This window comes from Opisthocomus hoazin, chromosome 25 (assembly GCF_030867145.1).
Source record: "Opisthocomus hoazin isolate bOpiHoa1 chromosome 25, bOpiHoa1.hap1, whole genome shotgun sequence".
Classification (NCBI taxonomy): Eukaryota; Metazoa; Chordata; class Aves; order Opisthocomiformes; family Opisthocomidae; genus Opisthocomus; species Opisthocomus hoazin.
Genome location: NC_134438.1, coordinates 11,141,727 through 11,160,977, shown reverse-complemented (window position 1 = coordinate 11,160,977; position 19,251 = coordinate 11,141,727). Strand labels below are relative to the sequence as shown.

The 19,251-nt window shown below is 53.0% G+C and overlaps 3 protein-coding genes across 5 annotated transcripts; 2 read left to right on the top strand and 1 right to left on the bottom strand.

The window, feature by feature from the left end:
• Positions 1-362: 362 nt before the first annotated feature.
• DCLRE1B (DNA cross-link repair 1B) lies at positions 363-2,689 on the bottom strand. The gene is made up of 4 exons (XM_075443170.1): positions 2,461-2,689; positions 2,193-2,340; positions 1,950-2,129; positions 363-1,858 (listed from the first exon to the last, which is right to left on the bottom strand). Exons 1-4 carry the CDS (start codon positions 2,647-2,649, stop codon positions 984-986), a joined length of 1,392 nt encoding a protein of 463 aa, XP_075299285.1. The 5' UTR covers positions 2,650-2,689; the 3' UTR covers positions 363-983.
• Positions 2,690-2,809: 120 nt separating this feature from the next.
• Positions 2,810-10,802, top strand: AP4B1 (adaptor related protein complex 4 subunit beta 1). 3 transcript variants are annotated; one of them, XM_075443167.1, is made up of 10 exons: positions 2,810-2,989; positions 3,076-3,300; positions 3,381-3,511; positions 3,855-4,002; positions 4,679-5,175; positions 5,903-5,986; positions 6,921-7,024; positions 7,222-7,429; positions 7,732-8,016; positions 8,287-10,802. In XM_075443167.1, exons 1-10 carry the CDS (start codon positions 2,877-2,879, stop codon positions 8,715-8,717), a joined length of 2,226 nt encoding a protein of 741 aa, XP_075299282.1. In that variant the 5' UTR covers positions 2,810-2,876; the 3' UTR covers positions 8,718-10,802. The 3 variants fall into 3 exon arrangements, with proteins under 3 accessions (XP_075299282.1, XP_075299283.1, XP_075299284.1); XM_075443169.1 differs by having other exon boundaries at positions 2,827-2,892; XM_075443168.1 differs by lacking the exon at positions 5,903-5,986.
• A 614-nt stretch (positions 10,803-11,416) lies between these two features.
• On the top strand, positions 11,417-18,149 carry BCL2L15 (BCL2 like 15). The gene is made up of 4 exons (XM_009939039.2): positions 11,417-11,659; positions 16,403-16,545; positions 17,255-17,470; positions 17,990-18,149. The coding sequence occupies exons 1-4, from the start codon at positions 11,422-11,424 to the stop codon at positions 18,005-18,007; spliced, it is 615 nt and encodes a 204-aa protein (XP_009937341.2). The 5' UTR covers positions 11,417-11,421; the 3' UTR covers positions 18,008-18,149.
• The last annotated feature ends 1,102 nt before the right edge of the window (positions 18,150-19,251 follow it).

Genomic DNA, 19,251 nt, shown 5'->3' with positions numbered 1-19,251 from the left:
AAAGCCAATTTTGCTGTTCAGCCATAGTATTCCTTCCAAACAATGCTGCTAAGACCAAGCACTTTACACCACAGAGCAGATGTTTTGTTATCTTCCTTCCCGTTGGCCACTGCGTGATAAGAACTGGCAGTGGATGGGCAGGCAGTGGACCCAGCAGAATGCTTGCAGTTACCAGAAGTGCTTTGCTATCAAGCAGAATTCAGATGTGCAGACTTGAGTGCAGAGCATCTAGTAACCCATTCCAGAAAGTCCAGAACTCAAGAACCCAGCCAATCCTTATTTTTAACAGCCAGTAACCTTGAGATGGTGCTTTCAGAACAGAACTGCATCCAGCTGCAGTTGCTGGATACAAAAGCAGTGCTGTCTGGAGGTATTAGTAGAACAATAGATAAAAAATAGAGGAATAGACTTATAGGCACTTCATTTTGTAGATTTCTTTAAGCACCATTTTTTAAATATACCTTACTACATAATATTTGTAATTCATCTTGGAATGAACCGCTCCTTGTCAATAACACATTACATGCATATAGAAAGAAGAATCTTTGGGGCTCTCAGATTCCTCCTTCTTGCTTCTTTCATCACATCCAACCCCATTAATTACCTCAGCTGCAGGCAGCTCACGCCCTCTGCAGCTCAGCTTGAATCCACCTGGCAGTATCTTTTGCACAAGAGACTGGCAAGTCACTGCAAAAAGTGGATACAAGGCACACACACAGTGGGACCGCACTGCCTGAGTGTAGTGTGAAGACCCAACAGAGGTACAGAGATGTAAAAATAAATAATTTTTTTAAAAATCGAATGTGTACAAACTGGTTCTAGTTTCCTCCTTGTCCTCTAATAAGAGGTAAAGAAAGTAAAGCCCCATAGCTGAGCTCCTCTCTCCCGATGGGAAACTGGAGCACAGAAAAGGGGGTGCAGCAGCAAGACCTCTAGAATCACTGCTATTACAGCATTGGCATTGGCAAGTGTCGCGCAATTTTTCAGGACGCTTCTCCCCTCCTAAAGAAATCTTCTACCAGCTTGTCAAATTTCTGTGAGGAATTCTGCTTCAGGACATTTAAGGGAGTGAGTAAAAACTGCTCTGCAAATCCAGTCGGAAAGTGCTCATCAGAAGCAGCTGCCTGGCAAACAGCGCTAGCAGCTCTTGCTGCTCCTGGCTGTTCACCACTCTGCTCTTCCTTCCCTTTCTCCTTGTCCGTGTGACAAGAAGTGCAACCTTCTTTCGAGCACAAAGCTGACTCGCAGCAGATCGGTGGAGGAACCGTAACACCCATGCACTCTTCCGATTTCTCAGTGTATTTCTCTGGGGACTCATAAACAACTCCTCGGGGCACAGAATGCTGAGCAGCTCTTTTCAAGAGACACATGGGTTCCCGCCCCTTCCTCTTGCTTGGCTGCTGTACAGACTCTTGCACAGGCTTTGGGATTTCGAGGTCAGGAAGTGCCTGGGGGGCAGAACTTAGATATTTCTGAAAGTAAGCCTGGCACATGCTGCCCCTCACGATTGGAATGACCGAGCAAGGCTTCAGCCACTTCACAAACTCGCACAGCTCTGAAAAGGATGAGTGATCCGAGTACGGAATGGGGTGGATGTTGGGGTGGGTGGCCTTCACAGGCCTGCCAGTAGGGACAATGGCAATGGTAGGGTGCAACATGTTCCAGCTGACCAGGGTATCCCAGCGGATCTCGGCAACATCCACGGCACGGATCCAGCCGGCCCCCTCCTCAGTGGTGAACACATCGGGCAGCTCCAGCAGCCGCATCTGCTCCAGGCGCCAGGGGCTCACCACAACCCAGGTGCTGAACTCCACGGCCAGGTCCACCAGCAGCGTCTCCTTCCCCAGGCTGTACACACCTGCGAGGAGAGCCATGAGCAGCGTGCCGGGGACGGGGCCACGCCAGCAGGAGGGGAAGGTGAGGGCACCGTGGTGTGAGGCAGCACTCACCGACAACGACGTGGTGCTGCGGGTGCGCACGGATAAGGCGGGCGGCCTGGCGCGTGGCGTGCTGGCGCGAGGGCAGGGACCGGTGCGGGTGGCAGTGGGTGTTGTCCAGGTAGAGGCGGTCGATGTGGCGGCCCCTCAGCGCTGGCTCGCCCTGCATGGCACTCGAGTAGCGGAAGTCCCCTGAAAGGAGAGGGCGTCAGGGCGCAGTGGGGGCGCGGCGGGGTGGCGGGGGCCTGCCCGTACCTGTGTAGAGGATGGTGCCGAAGGCGCCCTCAAAGAGGAACATGACAGAGCCGGGGCAGTGGTTGGAGTCGAGCAGCGTCACCGTCACCTCCTCGCCCAGCGCGTGGCTCTGCCCCACCTCCAGCGGCCGGATCCAGTGTGTTGGCACCTGCGGGGGCGGGGCCGGGCCGGGTAGGGCCATGAGGGCGGGGCCGGGCCGTGAGGGTGGGGCCGGGCCGGTGAGGGCGGGGCGGCGGGCGCCGGGCAGGGCGGGGCCGCGCGCACGTACCTGGAGGCGGCGGTGCAGCAGGCGGGCGGTAAGCGGGGAGCAGTAGAGTGGGCGGCTCCAGGTGCTGGACAGCCCGGCCGTGTGGTCCGAGTGCATGTGCGACAGGAAGAAGAGGCGCGCGCCGGCCGCGCGCCGCACGCTCCAGCAGTCCACGGCGATGGGCGTCCCGGCGATCACCGTCCCGCTCATGGCGCCCGCCCGCGCGACCGACCCGCCGCTTCCCGCCGAATTTGGCGGGCGGCGCCGCGCAGGCGCGGGCAGCGCGGCGCGGGGCGGAGCCGCGCCGCGCGTCGGGGCGGGAGCGCGTGCGCAGCGCGCTGGGCGGGGCTGGGGCGTCACGTCAGGGGCGGGGTGGCGGGGCCGGCGGCCGCGGAGCGGGTCAGGTTGCGGGTGCCGTTGCGGGACCGGGCCGGGCCATGCCGTACCTGGGCGGTGAGGAGGCGCTGCGGGAGCTCCGCCGGGCCCTGGCCAACCCGCATGTGCAGGCGGATCGGCTGCGGTACCGCGCCGCCGTGCTGCGGGTCATCCGGTAGGGCGGGGGCGCGAGGCGGCGGGTGCGGAGCGGCGGCGAGCGCGGGTGCGGGCGGGCGGCGCTGAGCTGTGTCCCCGCCGCAGGCACATGGCGCGGGGCGCGGACGTGTCGGCGCTGTTCCCGGAGATGGTGAAGGCCAGCGCGGCGGCCGACGCGGTGCAGAAGAAGCTGGCGTCGCTCTACGTGCGGGCGCAGGCGCCGCGGCAGCCGCAGCTCGCGCTGCTGGCCGTCAACACGCTGCGCAAGGACTGCTCGCACCCCAGCCCCGCCGTGCGCGGGCTCGCCCTGCGCAGCATGTGCGGCCTCAGGTGGGGCGGGGCGGGGCCGGGGCGGGGGGCGGGGCCGGGGGCGGGGCGGCGGCCCGCTGACCGCGCCCTCCCGGCCGCAGCATGCCCGGCATCCAGGAGTACCTGCGGCAGCCCCTGCTCAGCGGCCTGCGCGACAGGGCCTGCTACGTGCGGAGAGCGGCCGTGCTGGGCTGCGCCAGGATGCTGACACTGCAGGGCGACAGCGAAGTGGGTAAGCGGGCGGCGGGGGGGGCGGGCACGGCGCGGGGAGCCCCGTGTCGGGGGAGCCCCGTGTCGGGGGAGCCCCGTGTCGGGGAGCCCCGTGTCGGGGGAGCCCCGTCACACCGTGCCGGGCCGCCCGCAGCGCCTGGCCCCTTCCCGGCCGGGTGCCGTCCTCGCAGTCGCCTCCACGGAGCAGCGTGGCCCAGGGCAGATGTTGCTGCAGCACTGGAAGTTTTGCCGACTGCTTCTCCCAGTTCAGGCCGTGTTTTCTGTCTGTCATAAATTCTTGTAGACAGTGGTTAAACTGCAGCGTGTCAGCAGACTTTGACATGGAGACCCCTGCTTCTTGGCAGACGGCGCGCTGGTGAACGAGCTGTACAGTTTGCTTCGTGACCCGGACCCTATTGTAGTCGTGAATTGTCTGAGGGCCTTGGAAGAGATCTTGAAGAAGGAGGGAGGAGTTGTCATCAACAAACCCATCGCCCATCATCTCCTCAACAGGTTTGTTCTCTTGGCTGTGAAGATGGTGCTGGAAGCTTCGTTCTTGTTCCTCCATTTCGTGTGATAGCAGAGTGGGAATCTCTGGGCTCCTGTCAGAATTTGCAGGGGGAGTCAGGCACCCAAAGCTGGAGGTGCCCATCGCAGGAGAAACTACATCACTTTTATGCTAAGGCCTTAAGAGAAATCTGAGATGCCCTGCTGTTCCAGGGAGTCTTTGCTTCAGCCGGTGGTTTGTTTTGGAACTGTAGATGAATGTCATTAGGTGTTTTTGGTGACGGTATACATGATATGTTTGTCGGACAGGTGTGTTCTAGTATGTCTCTCCCAGTCCATTGAAAAATATATAACTTACCCATTGCTTGAAGAAATTAATTTTTCTGTAGATAATTCTACATGATCTGGTGAAAGAGGGGTGTTGCTCTGTCCCGGGTTCTTGCCAATGTTGCTGTCTGGCTTGGAGCACCAGCAAAAGTGCACGTGACTGATACTGAGTTAAGCCTAAGTGCATAAACTGATCAATTCTCTTAAGATAAAATTGGGGTATTTACTTCTGAAGCGTAGCATTTGGTTTGGAGCAGAGACCGTAAGAAACTCGGAGGCTAAGGCCTCTACTCTATGCAGCACAGGTCTTTGTGTGCTCACAGACTCCTGCAGACAGCGTTTATTCTCTTGGCAGGATGGCTGATCTGGATCCGTGGGGGCAAAGTGAGGTGCTTACCTTCCTTCTGCGCTACAGACCCCGCAGTGAGGAGGAACTCTTCGACATACTCAACTTACTGGATGGCTATCTCAAAAGCAGCAGCCCCAGCGTCGTGATGGCAGCCACCAAGCTTTTCCTGGTGCTGGCCAGGGAGTACCCACATGTGCAGGCAGATGTTTTGGTGAGAGTGAAGGGGCCGCTGCTGTCTGCCTGCACTTCCGAGAGCAGGGAGCTCTGCTTCACTGCGCTGTGCCATGTGCGTCAGATCCTTGGTAGCCTTCCGGGCCATTTCAGCAGCCACTACAAAAAGTTCTTCTGTTCATATTCAGAGCCCCACTACATCAAATGCCAGAAGATGGAGGTGTTGTGTGAGCTGGTGAATGATGAAAACGTACAGCAAGTGCTGGAGGAGCTGAAGGGCTATTGCACTGATGTGTCGGTAGAGCTTGCCCAAGGGGCAATCTTCGCCATAGGTAAGAGCTGTGTCCTGCCTCGCGAGCGGCTGCAGCCCTCAAGCTTTAGGGCAGGCCTTTCTCTGCTGAAGTATGTCTGGGCAAATGCCAAATAACTGATCTGTGCTGAAGCAGTACAGGCCTCTGTAGACCAGCCTACGCAGGAATGTTTTGCGTGAGTGTGTTTCTAAACCACGATTGTGCTGATTCTTTCAGAAGTCCTGGTACTGAACTGTTTCAGGTTGTGCATCATGTCCTTGAATCTTGTCTGTGCTCTGATGCGATGCTCTAAAGAAAGTGTGTCATTTCATCTTATTAATGAGCCTTCTAATGTTGAATGAAACTGTGTAGTGGGTGGAGGAGCTGCTTTAATAACTGCTTGTTCTTTGAATTGTGATGGGGGCAGAGTTAAGGTGTTTTGGAGCACTTTAGTTTTGGTTTTGTAAGCTTTAAAATAGGTGAGTTTCTATAGTATTCATAAGGAGAAAGCCAGGGATGCTAAAATGCCTTTCTTATGTGTTACGTTTAAAAATAGTTCAGACTTCTTGTGAGGTGTGGCTTCAGAGAAAGGAACATACCCCCTTGTCTGTGAATAAGCTCATTTGACTATGCTTTCAGAAATCGTAGTCAAAAAGGAAAAGAGAAAGACTTGTTTCTTTAAAGTGAGTTTGTGATGAATAGTTGGGCTCGTGGTCCCTATTTCACTTGGATAAAAGGTTGACTTTTATGTCCTTTTTTGTCTCTGCAGGCAATATTGCAAGAACATACACAGAGCAGTGTGTGGGGATTCTGACAGAGCTCCTGGGGCTGCAGCAGGAGCATATCACTTCAGGTGATCGTCTGCAGGTTGTTTGCCTGGCTTGTGCTTTCAGGAAGTGGCCTTGCTGGAGCTTGTGATGCGAGGCTCTGAAAGGCACTTGGCTTTTAATTTAATTGGCATCTTCAGGTGGAAGTCTTGCTGGTGGAGTGGGGGTGTGTACTGTGACCGGATGTTGTAGCTTTTGCTTCCTTAGGAACTGCTCTTTGTGGTGAAGGGGGAGATGGTCACAGCTGTGTTCGTGGTCCGATGTGGAGGCTCCTTTCTGGCTGCTGCCCACTGACTTAGGGAGCGAGGGACTCGGCGGAGAAGTTTTTGTGACTGTTTGAGGGCCAGGATGATTAATAGATTCTGAAATCTTTGTGATTTCTGTTCCTCATATAATAGCCTCATTCAGTTGTGCCCAGGCTTCTGTTTTTCTTCTGCTGCCCTCGGGTCTAACTTCCTATCATTGCTGTTTCGGCCCTCTCTTCTAAATGGTCTTGCTTTCAGTTTTGAAAATCACACACTTGCACTCAGCTGTTGAATGAGGTCCTAAAAGCTACTGGTGTTTCTCTAAGCGGGCAGCAGAGCCTTTAAAATTCTGACCTAAAGTTCATGAGACTCCTTTTGAATTGGTGTTAGTTTTAATTTGTCATTCTAACCTTGTGTGTCTGAAGCATCATGAGTCAGTGTCTGGGGAATGTCCAGAAGAGAGATTACTTTCCAGCAGGCAGAGGAACCATCTGAAGTTCCAGCGCTTTATTTTCGACTTGGTGCAGCTTTGCTCTGACAAACGCAGTGTTGTGGGACTTTGAAGAAGGGTGTCTTGGGTCATAGTCACAAGCAAGCCACTGACCTCCCTAGCTAAGATTTGTGAAGTCTGGAGTGGAGTTTTCTGGATTCCCCCCACCCCGCCCCAGAGGTTTTACAACTCTCGGGGAATGCTGAGCATTTTGTCTCCTTGCAGCGGTAGTACAGGCTTTTCGGGACCTGGTTTGGCTGTGTCCGCAGTGCACGGATGCTGTGTGTCGGGCACTGCCCAGCTGTGAGGACGCCATCCAGGACAGTGAGGTAAGGTGGCTTTGTGCCATGGGCTGGCAGCTGAGGGTGGGTGGACAGTGACTGTTTGGCACTCCTTTAGGTCGCGATTGGCAGGGCAAAGATCAGAAATCTTGGAAGATGTGTTCACTTGTATCTGTTTATTTTGTGTCAGCACTGTCTTTCTGGTAGACAGTGTCTATTTGCTATTTTTTCTGTGGTTCCTTCAGGGCAAGCAAGCGCTGATCTGGCTCCTGGGCGCGCATGGTGAGAAAGTACCGAATGCCCCCTATGTGTTAGAGGACTTTGTGGAGAACGTGAAATCGGAGATGTTCCCAGCAGTGAAGATGGAGCTTCTGACAGCGTTGGTGCGACTCTTCCTGTCTCGTCCTGCTGAGTGTCAGGACATGCTAGGGAGACTGCTCTATTACTGCATAGGTGGGTTCTCTTCATTCTGTTTCACAGAAGATGTAGTACAGGCATTTTGGGACCTGGTTTGGCTGTGTCCCCAGTGCACGGATGCTGTGTGTCAGCATCCGAGCTGTGAGGAGACCGTCCAGGATGGCAAAGTAGCATGGCTTTGTGCCTCAGGCTGCTCCTTGGCCCATGGCTGTTTGGTGGTGAGTGTAACAAGCTTACACTGTACCCCTGGGAATCTGTTTTTAGTAATTAAGTTTTAGTACTTTGGGGAAATTTGGATGATAGAATTCTCCATAAATTATGTCCCCTGTAATTCCCAGAGGAGGAGATGGATATGGCAGTACGAGACCGTGGATTGTTCTACTATCGCCTGTTGCAGTCTGGTGTGGAAGAAGTGAAAAGGGTCCTGTGTAGCCCCAAGTCTGACCCCTCTCTGGGGCTCCTGGAAGACCGAACTGAGCGACCTGTGAATACATGGGCATCAGAGTTTAATACTCTTGCACCAGTTTATGGCAGAGAATGCTGGGCACTCATCACCGCTCACCAGCCAGCAGAACCCTCTTACACTTGTTCTCCTTGTGCTGACTCCAGGAACAGAGACACAGGTAACCTGCCTCACCTTCATCTGCAATCCGTTTTCCCCTTGTCAGTAGATGTTCTCACTTAGGTGATCACAGTGCTTTCAGAATGCCGTCTTAGTGTTCCAACTGTCTTGTGCAGTGCACGGCTGATCACCACCTCACTAGCCCAGGGGATGCTGCTGAAGGCCCTGTGATTCCAGCCTGCTTCATCTGATGGCTCTACGAGATGTTCTCTGTGAAATCGGGAGCTGCACCTTACGTGCTGCATCTCACATGTTTGTGGTTTCATTTCAGAGGCACTGGTTTCTGAAGGGAATAAAGAAGTCCTCAAGGTTCATCCTGATACAGGCAGCCTGACCTTAATTCCTGATGTTCACCTGACTGCAGAACAGTTTGAGAAGACCTGGCTGAGCCTGGAGATGAGCTGCCACCTCTCTCTGCCCTGGTGTGGGACTGCTCATCCGGATACCATACAGACAGCTCTGCACGTTGTCCACATCCAGACTATTGCTATGAGCAAAGCTGGCGTCCAGCCGTGGAAAGCTTATCTCAGTGCTCAGGACGACACAGGTTGCCTCTTCCTCGCAGAGCTCTTGCTTGAGGCGGCCGACTCGGAGATGCAGGTGTTGGTGAAGCAGAGTGAGGCGAAGCCGGAGGCACTGCGAACCTTTCTTTCAGTGTTGAGGACAGTCGTGGGGGCCGTTGCCGGACTGGGGTCCCAGTAGAATGCTTGCTCACAGTGCAGAAAAAGTTTATTGCTCTGGCTTAATTTGCCATACCTGATGCTGGTTTTGTGCTTTTAAACTGCAGGAGTGTTAGCAGCCCTTTCCTGGGCCTAGTAAGCACACATGGGGTGGGGGCAGCTGCAGCTGGTGAAGGGTCTGTCCTCCCTCTGGGCTGGCGACAGGGCGCGGTGACGCATTCGTGAGCTGGCTGCTTCGGGCGCGAGTCACAGAAGTGGTGGCATCTGTGGTGATTGTCACAAGACACCAATGTGACTGATGGAACCAGGAACGAGGAAAATTCAGGGATGTGTCTTGGAGAGGTTTTTTCATGAGAACTGTAGATAATTCAAAAAAACAGTTCAGAGACTCCAGGACTGCTGGTTATCTCACATTAAGAGGAGCAGTGCAGCGAAGAGAGAAGTGTTTGGTTTTTGGCTTCCTTTACACGTGACTCAGTTTTCTGTCCCATAGACAGATTTTGATCGTAGCTTCACTTACGGTTGGACAGGGTACGTCGCGCTCACTAGAACCGGCATGTTTCTCTTGAAAGAAGCGCATTTTGTAGTTGAAATGTGTTACTGTAATCATGAATCGCCCTCTGAAATTCCCCCCTCAGGGCTCCTGTCAGGAAATGCAGGCGTGTGCGGTTGTGTACGAGGTGTTTGCGTGAGCCGACGTGGCGTGGGTTGTGTAGCCTGCATCGCTTCGGCCACGTCAGTGAGCTGCCAGGCCTTGGTACTCGCACCCACAATTGAAGAATTGCTGTTTAGATTATTAGCCTGTGTGGAATATGAAGTTTTTTCTGATACAGATTTTTACCTTTGTTACTTTGTAACTGGAGTGGATGCTTAAAGGTTTGTTTTTCTGTGTGTCCTGGTTTTGGTTAAAACAGAACCGATACTCTTTTACTGCATCTTTCTTACAGCTGAGTTCTCCTCAGTAACTGCGTTTTTCTGAAGCTGGCAGCATGTTTTACAGACACTGCCTGCTCCAAAGCTGGTAACGCCTGATGTTTATAGTTACACTGAGCTAACGGTAGGAAAGGAATGCGGAAAAAGGCCCCTGTTTATAATGGTCACTGACAGACCTCTCAGGTCCTGCGAGTGAGGAGTCGGAAGGGGTTGTACTTGCGGGGAGGGGTGGTCAGGACAGGTGACCCGATGTTGACCAGCGAGGTGTCCATGCCGTGCACGTCATACTCAGTTTAAAGCTGGGGGGGTCACGAGGGTCTCGCTCTCTTCATCCATGGCCGGCTGCTGAAGAGGACCCTGCTCATTGTTCTGCCTGTGATCCTGATCCAGATTCAGATCCGTGCGCCCCTGAGCCCAGTTCCTGCCTGCTGCCAAGACCGGTCCGGGACCTCCTGGTGCTGCCTGGCAGCTGATGGCGGGACCCAGTGACCGGCACCAGCTCCAGGAAACTGTCGGTTTTGTATATTCTGCATTATTTCTCTTAATATTATTAGTATTATTAGTGTTATTAGTAAAACCTTTTATATTCAGTTTGCAAGTCTCTCTCCCTTTTCCTCCTTTTTCCTTCCTCTGGTGGGAGGGTGGGGGCTAATAGAGAGCATCTGCCACTCAGTTTATTGACGCCCTGCTCTAACCTGTGGCACTGTGCGGTACTTGTTTCTGTGCAGTACTGTAATCCTGTCCTCGCAGTACAGTGCACGAGGTGGTGCAGTACTATGTGACTACATTTTTACAGTTTTTAGTGTTACGCTCCAGCCAGCCTCAGGACTTATCTTTCAAAGAGCATGTCGACAGCACTCGCGCGGCTCTGTTGGAGTCACGGAGAGTTGGACTTTGTGCAGTGTCATCAGAAGAACTCCGTGTCACGGCCGTGAGTGGCCTTGACTAAGGTTGAGGTACACAGGTGACTGTAATGGGGCTGTATGGTGCTCTGTAAGGAGTGGCTTTGTTAACCCTGTTCTGTAACATTTCTTGTAATTTTGAATTTCTTTTAATGGCTGTATTGTACCTTTAAATTGCAATATGCCTTCCATACACTTCACTGAAAGACTGCTGTCACTGTTACACAACAGGGTTTAGATTTTATTGCTGATTTTCCTAATAAAAATGTGAATCATCCCTGGCTGTTTTCTGGAGTACTTGTTTGTTCAGCTCTTGACTTTGAAGTCTGCGAAGATGGAGTCATCTGATCAGTAGTGTGTGGATCTGGAGAGCACTGCAGTCCAGCTCCTGCCTCGGCATCGGACAGGGCTTTTCGTTCTCAACTTCTGTGAAGCAAAGGTTGAAGGAGCAATTGTGTAACAATTTATTTCAGTCTCATATGCCAAATTGCTGTAACAGGTGAGCTACCTACAGGTGAAATCAAAGGTAGATAAGAAGTCAGCTCTAGCAGGGCTCCTGTTAACAGTTTCCAGTGCCTTTGTGCACATGCTGTATTCCTGCCCTTACGGAGAGCTGCACTGGAGCACTGGCATTATGCAGTTTTCAGAAAAAAACTTGTTGGCAAGCTCTCATTCTCTCCACTGTGGCTAGACCGAGTCTAGTCTGTCTGGGATGGGACTTGGAGCTTCTAGCCGTTTATCCAGACACCTTAACACTTGTTAGTATTTTTTTCAGCTAATCTTAACAGAAATGTCTTATTTTGAAACTAAACCACGCCCATTGTTTGAATGACGACAGTTAAGGAAGCAAATATTGGCATATCATGTTGCCCCAGGGAGGAGCCTGGGGTCATGCTCTTCCCAGAAAGAAGAACCTGTGCAGCTCTGCAAAAAGGAAGCCAAACCTGGAAGCAAAGCTCACCTGGGAAGGAGAGCGGCTGCGGTGCTGTCCCTGCCAGCTCTGTAACGGGCAGGCACAGGGCAATGGCGACTTTCGAGGCACAGACAGAGTGTGTTGTGGAAGCCTTGTTCTCTGACCTGCTCGGTGAACATGAGACCGAGTGCCGGAGCCTGGAGACAGATGTGGGAGGTAAGGCCTGTTGTGGGATCCAAAAATGGTTTGTTTGCTGCAGATGACAGAGGAGCACTTTGAATGAGCACTTAAAGGAAGGAGGCTGTAGCTGGGGGTTGTTGAGTTTCCTGAAATGCAGGCTTGTGAGGACTTCCAGGTTGTCTCTGTTCTGGGGGAAAAGTGAGAGCAAGGTAAAGCTGTGTGAACACCAGGCAGCCCACAGCCGCAGTCTGCCGCGGTGGGGCTGGACGCAGGCAGTGCGGGCAGGGAAGGTGCTGCCCGCTGCTGTGCGCGGCACGGGCCTGCAGGTCCTAAGTAACTTGCTCCGAACCAACGGGGTGGGACAAGTTTTAACTGTCATTATCAAGAAGAAAGCTCGCATTGCTTAACGGATAAAACAGTTGCTTTAACACATGAGACAGAATGTGGTTTTTGCTTCACAAAGCTCCCAGTGTCATTTGGGCTACTTTGGTTTGCTGGGCGATGCTGCAAGAAACCCAGAATTTCGCCTGTGTTCGTATTGCTTTTCCCACTATTTTCTCAGCAACAAACCAGTTAAAATGTCCCAAGAAAGACTGAGATCCTGCTGACACCAGGTAGCAGCAGAGTCCGTTTCTCAGAAGCTTCGTGGAAGTTTGTCGCTTTGCCCAAAGGAAGCGTTTCCATTAGCGTGTTGCTCGTTGCTCGTTTCCCTCTCTAGGCTGGACGCTTGTGCCACTGCCTGGGTTGTGCCGAGTGCTGCGGAGCTGCCCCAGACGCCCGGGAGACGCGGGCTTCTGCCCGGGGCTGCAGGAACCAGTGCCGGCACCCGAGCGAGAGCAGCCAGGCTGGGATTAGGGCTGGTGGGCGAGGGGCTGGATCAGGCAGTGATGCCTTCAGATAAAGTTGCCCACTGCTTTATTTCGAAAGATCCTGCTTTCAGATCGTTACGACTGCCATGCTGTTATGGATGGCTACAGACTCTTTAGGAAAAACAGGTCAACAAGGAGAGGTGGTGGAGTTGCTCTATATGTGAAGGAGCAACTGGAGTGCGTTGAGCTTTGCCTTGGGGCAGATGAAGAACAAGTTGAGAGCTTATGGGTTAGAATTAAGGGACAGGCTCATACGGGTGACATTACTGTGGGTGTGTACTACAGGCCACCTGACCAGGAGGAGGAAGTTGATGAGGCCTTCTACAGGCACTTGCAAGCAGCCTCACAGTCACAGGCCCTGGTTCTCATGGGGGACTTCAACCACCCTGACATCACCTGGGAAGACCATACAGCTAGGCAGGCGCAATCCAGGAGGTTCCTACAGAGCATCGATGATAACTTTCTGATGCAAGTGGTAGAGGAACCAACAAGGAAAAGCGCTCTGCTGGACCTTGTATTAACAAACAAGGAGGGACTGGTTGAGGATGTGAAGGTTGGAGGTAGACTTGGCTGCAGTGACCATGAAATGGAGTTCAGGATCCTGCGTGGAGGAAGCACGGTGATAAGTAGGATCAAAACCTTGGACCTCAGGAGGGCTAACTTTGGCCTCTTCAAGGAGCTACTGGGAGGAATCCCATGGGCCAGGGCTCTCGAAGGCAGGGGGGTCCAAGAGTGCTGGTCGCTGTTTAAAAGTCACTTCCTCCACGCTCAGGAGCGGTGCAAAAAAATCTAGCAAAGGAGTCAGGAGACCTGCATGGTCGAACAAGGAGCTTCTAGCAGAGCTCAGGTGGAAGAGATAGGTCCACGGAATGTGGAAAGAGGAACAGACCACTTGGGAAGAATACAGGAATGTGGTCAGAGCATGCAGGGATGCGATGAGGAAGGCCAAGGCCCACCTGGAATTGAATCTGGCAAGGGATGTCAAAAACAACAAGAAGCGCTTCTTCAACTACATCAGCAGCAAAAGGAAGGCTAGGGCCAATGTGGGGCCGCTGCTGAATGAGGCAGGTGTCCTGGTGACGGAGGATGCAGAGAAGGCAGAGCTACTGAATGCCTTCTTTGCTTCAGTCTTCAGTGCCAAGGCAGGCCCTCAGGAATCCCAGGCCCCGGAGGTAAGAGAAGAAGCCCACAGAGAGGATGACTTTCCCTTGGTCGAGGAGGACTGCGTGAGGGATCACTTAAGCAATCTCAACACCCACAAATCCATGGGCCCCGATGCAATGCACCCACGAGTGCTGAGGGAGCTGGCAGATGTCATTGCTGAGCCAGTCTCCATCATCCTTGAGAGGGCCTGGAGGACAGGAGAGGTGTCCGAGGACTGGAGAAAGGCCAGTGTCACTCCAATCTTCAAAAAGGGCAAGAAGGAGGACCCAGGGAACTACAGGCTGGTCAGCCTCACCTCCATCCCGGGAAAGGTGATGGAGCAGCTTATCCTGGAGGTCATCATCAAGCAAGTGGAGGAAAAGAAGGTTATCAGGAGTAGTCAGCATGGATTCACCAAGGGAAAATCATACCTGACCAATCTGATAGCTTTCTACGATGGCATGACTGGCTGGGTAGATGAGGGGAGACCCGTGGATGTTGTCTACTTCAACTTCAGCAAGGCTTTCGATACTGTCTCCCATAACATCCTCCTAGGGAAGCTCAGGAAGCGTGGGCTGGATGAGTGGTCAGTGAGGTGGACTGAGAACTGGTTGAATGGCAGAACTCAGAGGGCTGTCATCAGCGGTGCTGAGTCTAGTTGGAGGCTGGTAATCAGTGGTGTGCCCCAGGGGTCAGTACTGGGCCCAGTCTTGTTTAACTTCTTCATCAATGACCTGGATGAAGACTTAGAATGTACCATCAGCAAGTTTGCTGACGACACAAAACTGGGAGGAGTGGTAGATACACCAGAAGGCTGTGCTGCCATTCAGCGTGACCTGGACAGGCTGGAAAGTTGGGCAGAGAGGAACCTGATGAGATTCAACAAGGGCAAGTGCAGGGTCCTGCACCTGGGGAGGAACAATCCCATGCACCAGTACAGGCTTGGGGCGGACCTGATGGAGAGCAGCTCTGTGGAGAGGGACCTGGGTGTCCTGGTGGACAAAAGGTTGACTATGAGCCAGCAGTGTGCCCTGGCTGCCAAGAAAGCCAATGGCATCCTGGGGTGCGTTAGGAAGAGTGTGGCCAGTAGGTCGAGGGAGATTCTCCTTCCCCTCTACACTGCCCTAGTGAGGCCCCATCTGGAGTCCTGTGTCCAGTGTTGGGCTCCCCAGTTTAAGAAGGATGAGGAGCTACTGGAGAGAGTCCAGTGGAGGGCTATGAGGATGGTGAGCCTCTCCTACAAAAAGAGGCTGAGGGAGCTGGGCTTGTTCAGCCTGAAGAAGAGAAGGCTGCGAGGGGACCTAATAAATGCTTATAAATATCTCAAGGGTGGGTGTCAGGAGGATGGGGCCAGATTCTTTTCAGTTGTGCCCAGCGACAGGACAAGGGGCAATGGGCACAAACTGAAGCAGAGGAAGTTCTGTCTGAACATGAGGAAGAACTTCTTCACTCTGAGGGTGACGGAGCCCTGGAACAGGCTGCCCAGGGAGGTTGTGGAGCCTCCTTCTCTGGAGATATTCAAGACCCGCCTGGACAAGGTACTGTGCAGCCTGCTCTGGGTGACCCTGCTTCGGCAGGGGGGTTGGACTAGATGACCCACAGAGGTCCCTTCCAACCCCGAACATTCTGTGATTCTGTGGTTCTGTTGGACTAGATGACCCACAGAGGTCCCTTCCAACCCCGAACATTCTGTGGTTCTGTGGTTCTGTTGGACTAGATGACCCGCAGAGGTCCCTTCCAACCCCGAACATTCTGTGGTTCTTTGACTGCATCAGATGTGGAAACGGTTTTGCTGAAAACAGTGTTGGGTAGCTCCTTCTGGCTGAACCTTGTTTTGGTAAGATTATGAAAAAATAAATTATACTTTGTTGTTGGTTTTTCCCCCTCAGGATGCTTTAAGGGAATAATGCTTAAACTCAGGCGCTCTGCCCCCCCCTTTAGGTAGTTTAGCTGAGAAGTTCTCATGCTTTTGTATGAAATTTGTGTGAATTTATGTGAAATTTGTGAAGTACGCCTCCTGCTCCTTTGCGAAAACCTTCCCAAATTTGGGTCACTGTGAAGCTTTGAAATGTTGCAGTTTGCACTTAGTCGTAAAAGACCTGGAGTATAGTATCCAAATTCTCTGAAGACTGCACGTGACGATCTGCAGCCTCGCAGTGCTGGGGGAATGCAGGCAGGGCTTTGCCGTCGGGTTGATGCTGCTGTGTCACTGCAGTCAGCAGAGAAAGATGAGATGTTTTCCAGCTCCTCTGACCTCCCTTGCTTGCTTCTGGTAGCCGGGGAGGAAGGAGCTGCCAGAATCCGGAGGGGTAGAAGAGAGGCCTTAGGGATGCCCCTGGAGGAAGAGGAGTGGGAGTGAACTGAGACTTGAGCATGCAAGCAGCTGAGGTGGGAGGAAAGAGACCCAGACAAACCCACGGCACGGAGCCCTCGGTCCCTGTAAATCAATGAATACTTGAATGGCTGTATGACGTTCCTTAGGGACTTTGGTTTTACATTTCCTAAGTCCCTGTAAATCGATGAATACTTGAATGGCTGTATGACGTTCCTTAGGGACTTTGGTTTTACATTTCCTAATGTGTCTTGTCACAGGTCTACCCTGCATTAACCTCTCGAGTGCTTGAAGCAGTGGGCGCCACCATGCCCGTCGAAGGCAGCGTTTCAGATGCAGCAGGCAGCTTTAGAGGCCGGGCTGTCGGTGTGTGTTCTCCTGCTCCGCCTGTAGTGCGTTATGCTGAACCCGCTCACCCTGCTCTCTCTGCTCCAGAGCCTGTGCAGTCTGCAGAAGAGCCCACCACCACGTTCGACCCCGTCGTGATTGCCAGTCGCCTGCGGCAGATGGGGGACCAGTGCAACATGGATTTTGAAAGGGTTTCCTCGGAGGCTCTTGCTGAGGTGCTCAATGGAAAGGTAAATGGCACCGTGTCGTGCCTGGCCTGGCCTGCTCCTTGTCTGTGGGCCAGCCTGGTGTCAGAGAACAGCAAAGCCCGGGGAGCAGCACGGCTCCCGCTGCAGGAGCCGGGGTCCGCAGGGACGGGGGCGATGCCCCACAGCCTCCCCCTTTCCTGTGTGGCGGTGGCCAGGACGGAGGCCAGATGAGGCGCGGGGAGCTGGGAGCTGCCTCTTCTCCTCCCTTCCTGACGAGCTGCTGCTCACTGCCTGCGAAGCCCTGGAGCTGCCTGGGCTGACCGGCCGTCCGGGGATGCTCTGCAGCCCGGTGTCGGTGGGGCAGCTGGGGGGGGAGGAGGAAGACTGCGGCGGAGGGGCAGAGTGGGGGCTCCAGCCTGCCCTGCCGCCCCAGCTCCCGTGCCGGCACGCTGCTGGTGCTAGCACCGCAGGCAGGTCTCGCCCAGGCTCGCTGCAGCCCCGCTGGACTACCGACTGTCCTCCCCAGCCCTCCCGCCATGCTGCAGCTCGTGCAAGCCCCAGCACAGCAGAGCCCTACCTGGAGTGCCCGACGCTGTATGGGAGTCACCGGGAGGCTGTGGGGTCACCTGCTCTGGTCATGGGTAGGAGCAGCAAATGCAGGAATTTAACTGAATGTTGGATTTTAAGGCAAGACTTACTTATCACACTGTCATTTAAAAAGAAACTCAAACTGCCGTCTCAATGCTTGCAGATGGAGAAGTTTGGGGCTGCCGTGGACTCTCTCAGCAGGAATTGGAGTGACCAGAACCCTGAGCTGGGCTACGAGAGAGCTTTTCTCACTGTTTCTGTGAAATTGATAACATCTGCTGTTAAGAAAGTCCCAGCTGTGGTGCTTTGCAACCAACTCATACAAGTGATTAATGGAAATTCTCAAGTCAGAAACTATATTGAGGCCCTTGGTGGATGGGTAAGGATGTGAGGGTGGCGGTGATGTTTGCCTGGACATTTATGGCTCTTCCTTTGTGTCTCTCCCCTGTCCCGCCTGCCTCGCTCAGCTCGTGCCCAGCGTGTCCCCAAGACGTGCACACCAGCTAACTCGGCGTATAGCCGTGGGAGCACGGCTTTGCTAAACACCTCGGTGAAGTCTGACTGGAGTTAGCACCAGACTTCCCAACTACTTCTCTGTCTCAAGGTTTAATTCCTTATCTCAGTGTCTTGGGAGCTCAGCTTGCTCCCCTACATGAGAATCAAAATAATGAAGGATGTGCCGTACTAAAAGCACCATCCCGCTCACGCAGCTTTACAGACCCTGCTTGGTGCGTTTTCCCAGTGGAAGGGACGCAGTCAGTCTGGGAGAGGGTCGCAGTTGGGAGGCCAGTTGCTCGCCTAGCCATCCCACCTCCTTCTCTTCCTGCTGGTTCCTTTAAACCTACCTTTAATTCTTTCTCTAAAACACACACACAGGTGGTCTTCTGTTTGTTTTCAGGAGAACTTCGGCAATTGAGAGAAAGGGCTCTACTATCCTGAAGGTGAAGCTCGGCTTTGCATTGATTTAACTGAGAAAAATGCTGTTGTATTTCTTCAGGAGAGTGTGAGTAGAACTCTACAGATAAGCAACATGTAAAAGAGATTCTGTATCACTAAAAGCAACAATTAATAAATGGTTGTTTTTATAAATTTGGTTTTCTTCTTGTGTTTCTCCTAAATTTAGCCATAAATGCGGGCTTCACTCTTATTCAAAGTTTCTAGGTTAGCGCTTAGTGTGCAGACTCATCAGGTGAATATTTGTTTTAAAACACTTTTCCATTAGTTATCGTAAAGATCTCTCTGTTCCTCTCAGGCGATTCAAAGGCTTATTTTTGCAAAATTAAAATTTGACATGATTTTAAACTAAGAGTGATGGCTCTTTCAGAGTGATCAGCAGCCCTTTGCCTTTTAGCAGCTGGATACAGAAACCATGTACCTATCCTGCACCTGATCTGCAAGAAAACACAGGAGGGGAATACATCTAATGACTCTAAGTACAATCAGAAAGAGAAACCGACTTGGTACAGCCTGCCTGAAGTCTTTGTGCAAAATGTCAGATACTGGAAAGATCAAGATTGTGATTCCCATTCCCCCCTTTTTTTTTTCTTTTTTGAGGGCTGTTGTTTTTAGTTTAGTTTTGTTTAGTTTAGTTTTCCCCACTTCTGCAAGTAGGGAAGATGGATGGCCTTCGAGAACTTTCGTCTTTGCGTCTCCCTCCCGCTGTGGAGTGACCTCCACTTTGTCCTGTGGGTTTTGTAGGGTACCTGTGTGTGTGGCTGAGACTGAGTCAGGTCAATTAGGCTGGCATGATTAATTGGATTTCTATAGCCTATTGAAGTCAGCTTTGACCCTCTCTTTCAATCCAAGCCACCAGATGTGGGGAATTGTGGCTGGAAGTGTTGAACTGAAGCATGTTGATAGGTTTTCTCTGCTCAGAGGTGGTCGTGCAGTTCCGGGGAGCAATATGTGCAAGCCGGGTTCAGGTGCTCAGCACCTGCCTGGAGTTTCTTTCAAAGTGTTTTGCAGGTAATGTGGAAAACAGGCCGAGTTAGAAGTGTGAAGAGAGCTGCGGGTTTTGCGTGCTGTTTAGGGCTCCTGCTGTCGCAGCGTGCTCCAGGCCTGAAGCCGTGCCCTGGCCAGCTGCAGCGAAGCGCAGCCACCCAGGACACGGCTGCCGAGCTGCTGCCCCCGCGCTCGCCCTCTGGCCTGAGGCCCTGCTGG

Excerpts from the sequence above, each read along its gene's own strand:
- DCLRE1B (XM_075443170.1), bottom strand. The coding sequence starts at position 2,649 with ATGAGCGGGACGGTGATCGCCGGGACGCCCATCGCCGTGGACTGCTGG. Across the intron at positions 2,341-2,460 it reads TGCTGCACCGCCGCCTCCAG|GTGCCAACACACTGGATCCG; the intron begins GTACGTGCGCGC and ends CCGCCCCCGCAG. Across the intron at positions 1,859-1,949 it reads GCAGCACCACGTCGTTGTCG|GTGTGTACAGCCTGGGGAAG; the intron begins GTGAGTGCTGCC and ends CTCTCCTCGCAG.
- AP4B1 (XM_075443167.1), top strand. The coding sequence starts at position 2,877 with ATGCCGTACCTGGGCGGTGAGGAGGCGCTGCGGGAGCTCCGCCGGGCC. Across the intron at positions 2,990-3,075 it reads GCCGTGCTGCGGGTCATCCG|GCACATGGCGCGGGGCGCGG; the intron begins GTAGGGCGGGGG and ends TCCCCGCCGCAG. Across the intron at positions 5,176-5,902 it reads AGGGGCAATCTTCGCCATAG|GCAATATTGCAAGAACATAC; the intron begins GTAAGAGCTGTG and ends TTGTCTCTGCAG.
- BCL2L15 (XM_009939039.2), top strand. The coding sequence starts at position 11,422 with ATGCTCTTCCCAGAAAGAAGAACCTGTGCAGCTCTGCAAAAAGGAAGC. Across the intron at positions 11,660-16,402 it reads CCTGGAGACAGATGTGGGAG|AGCCTGTGCAGTCTGCAGAA; the intron begins GTAAGGCCTGTT and ends TCTCTGCTCCAG. Across the intron at positions 16,546-17,254 it reads CTGAGGTGCTCAATGGAAAG|ATGGAGAAGTTTGGGGCTGC; the intron begins GTAAATGGCACC and ends CAATGCTTGCAG.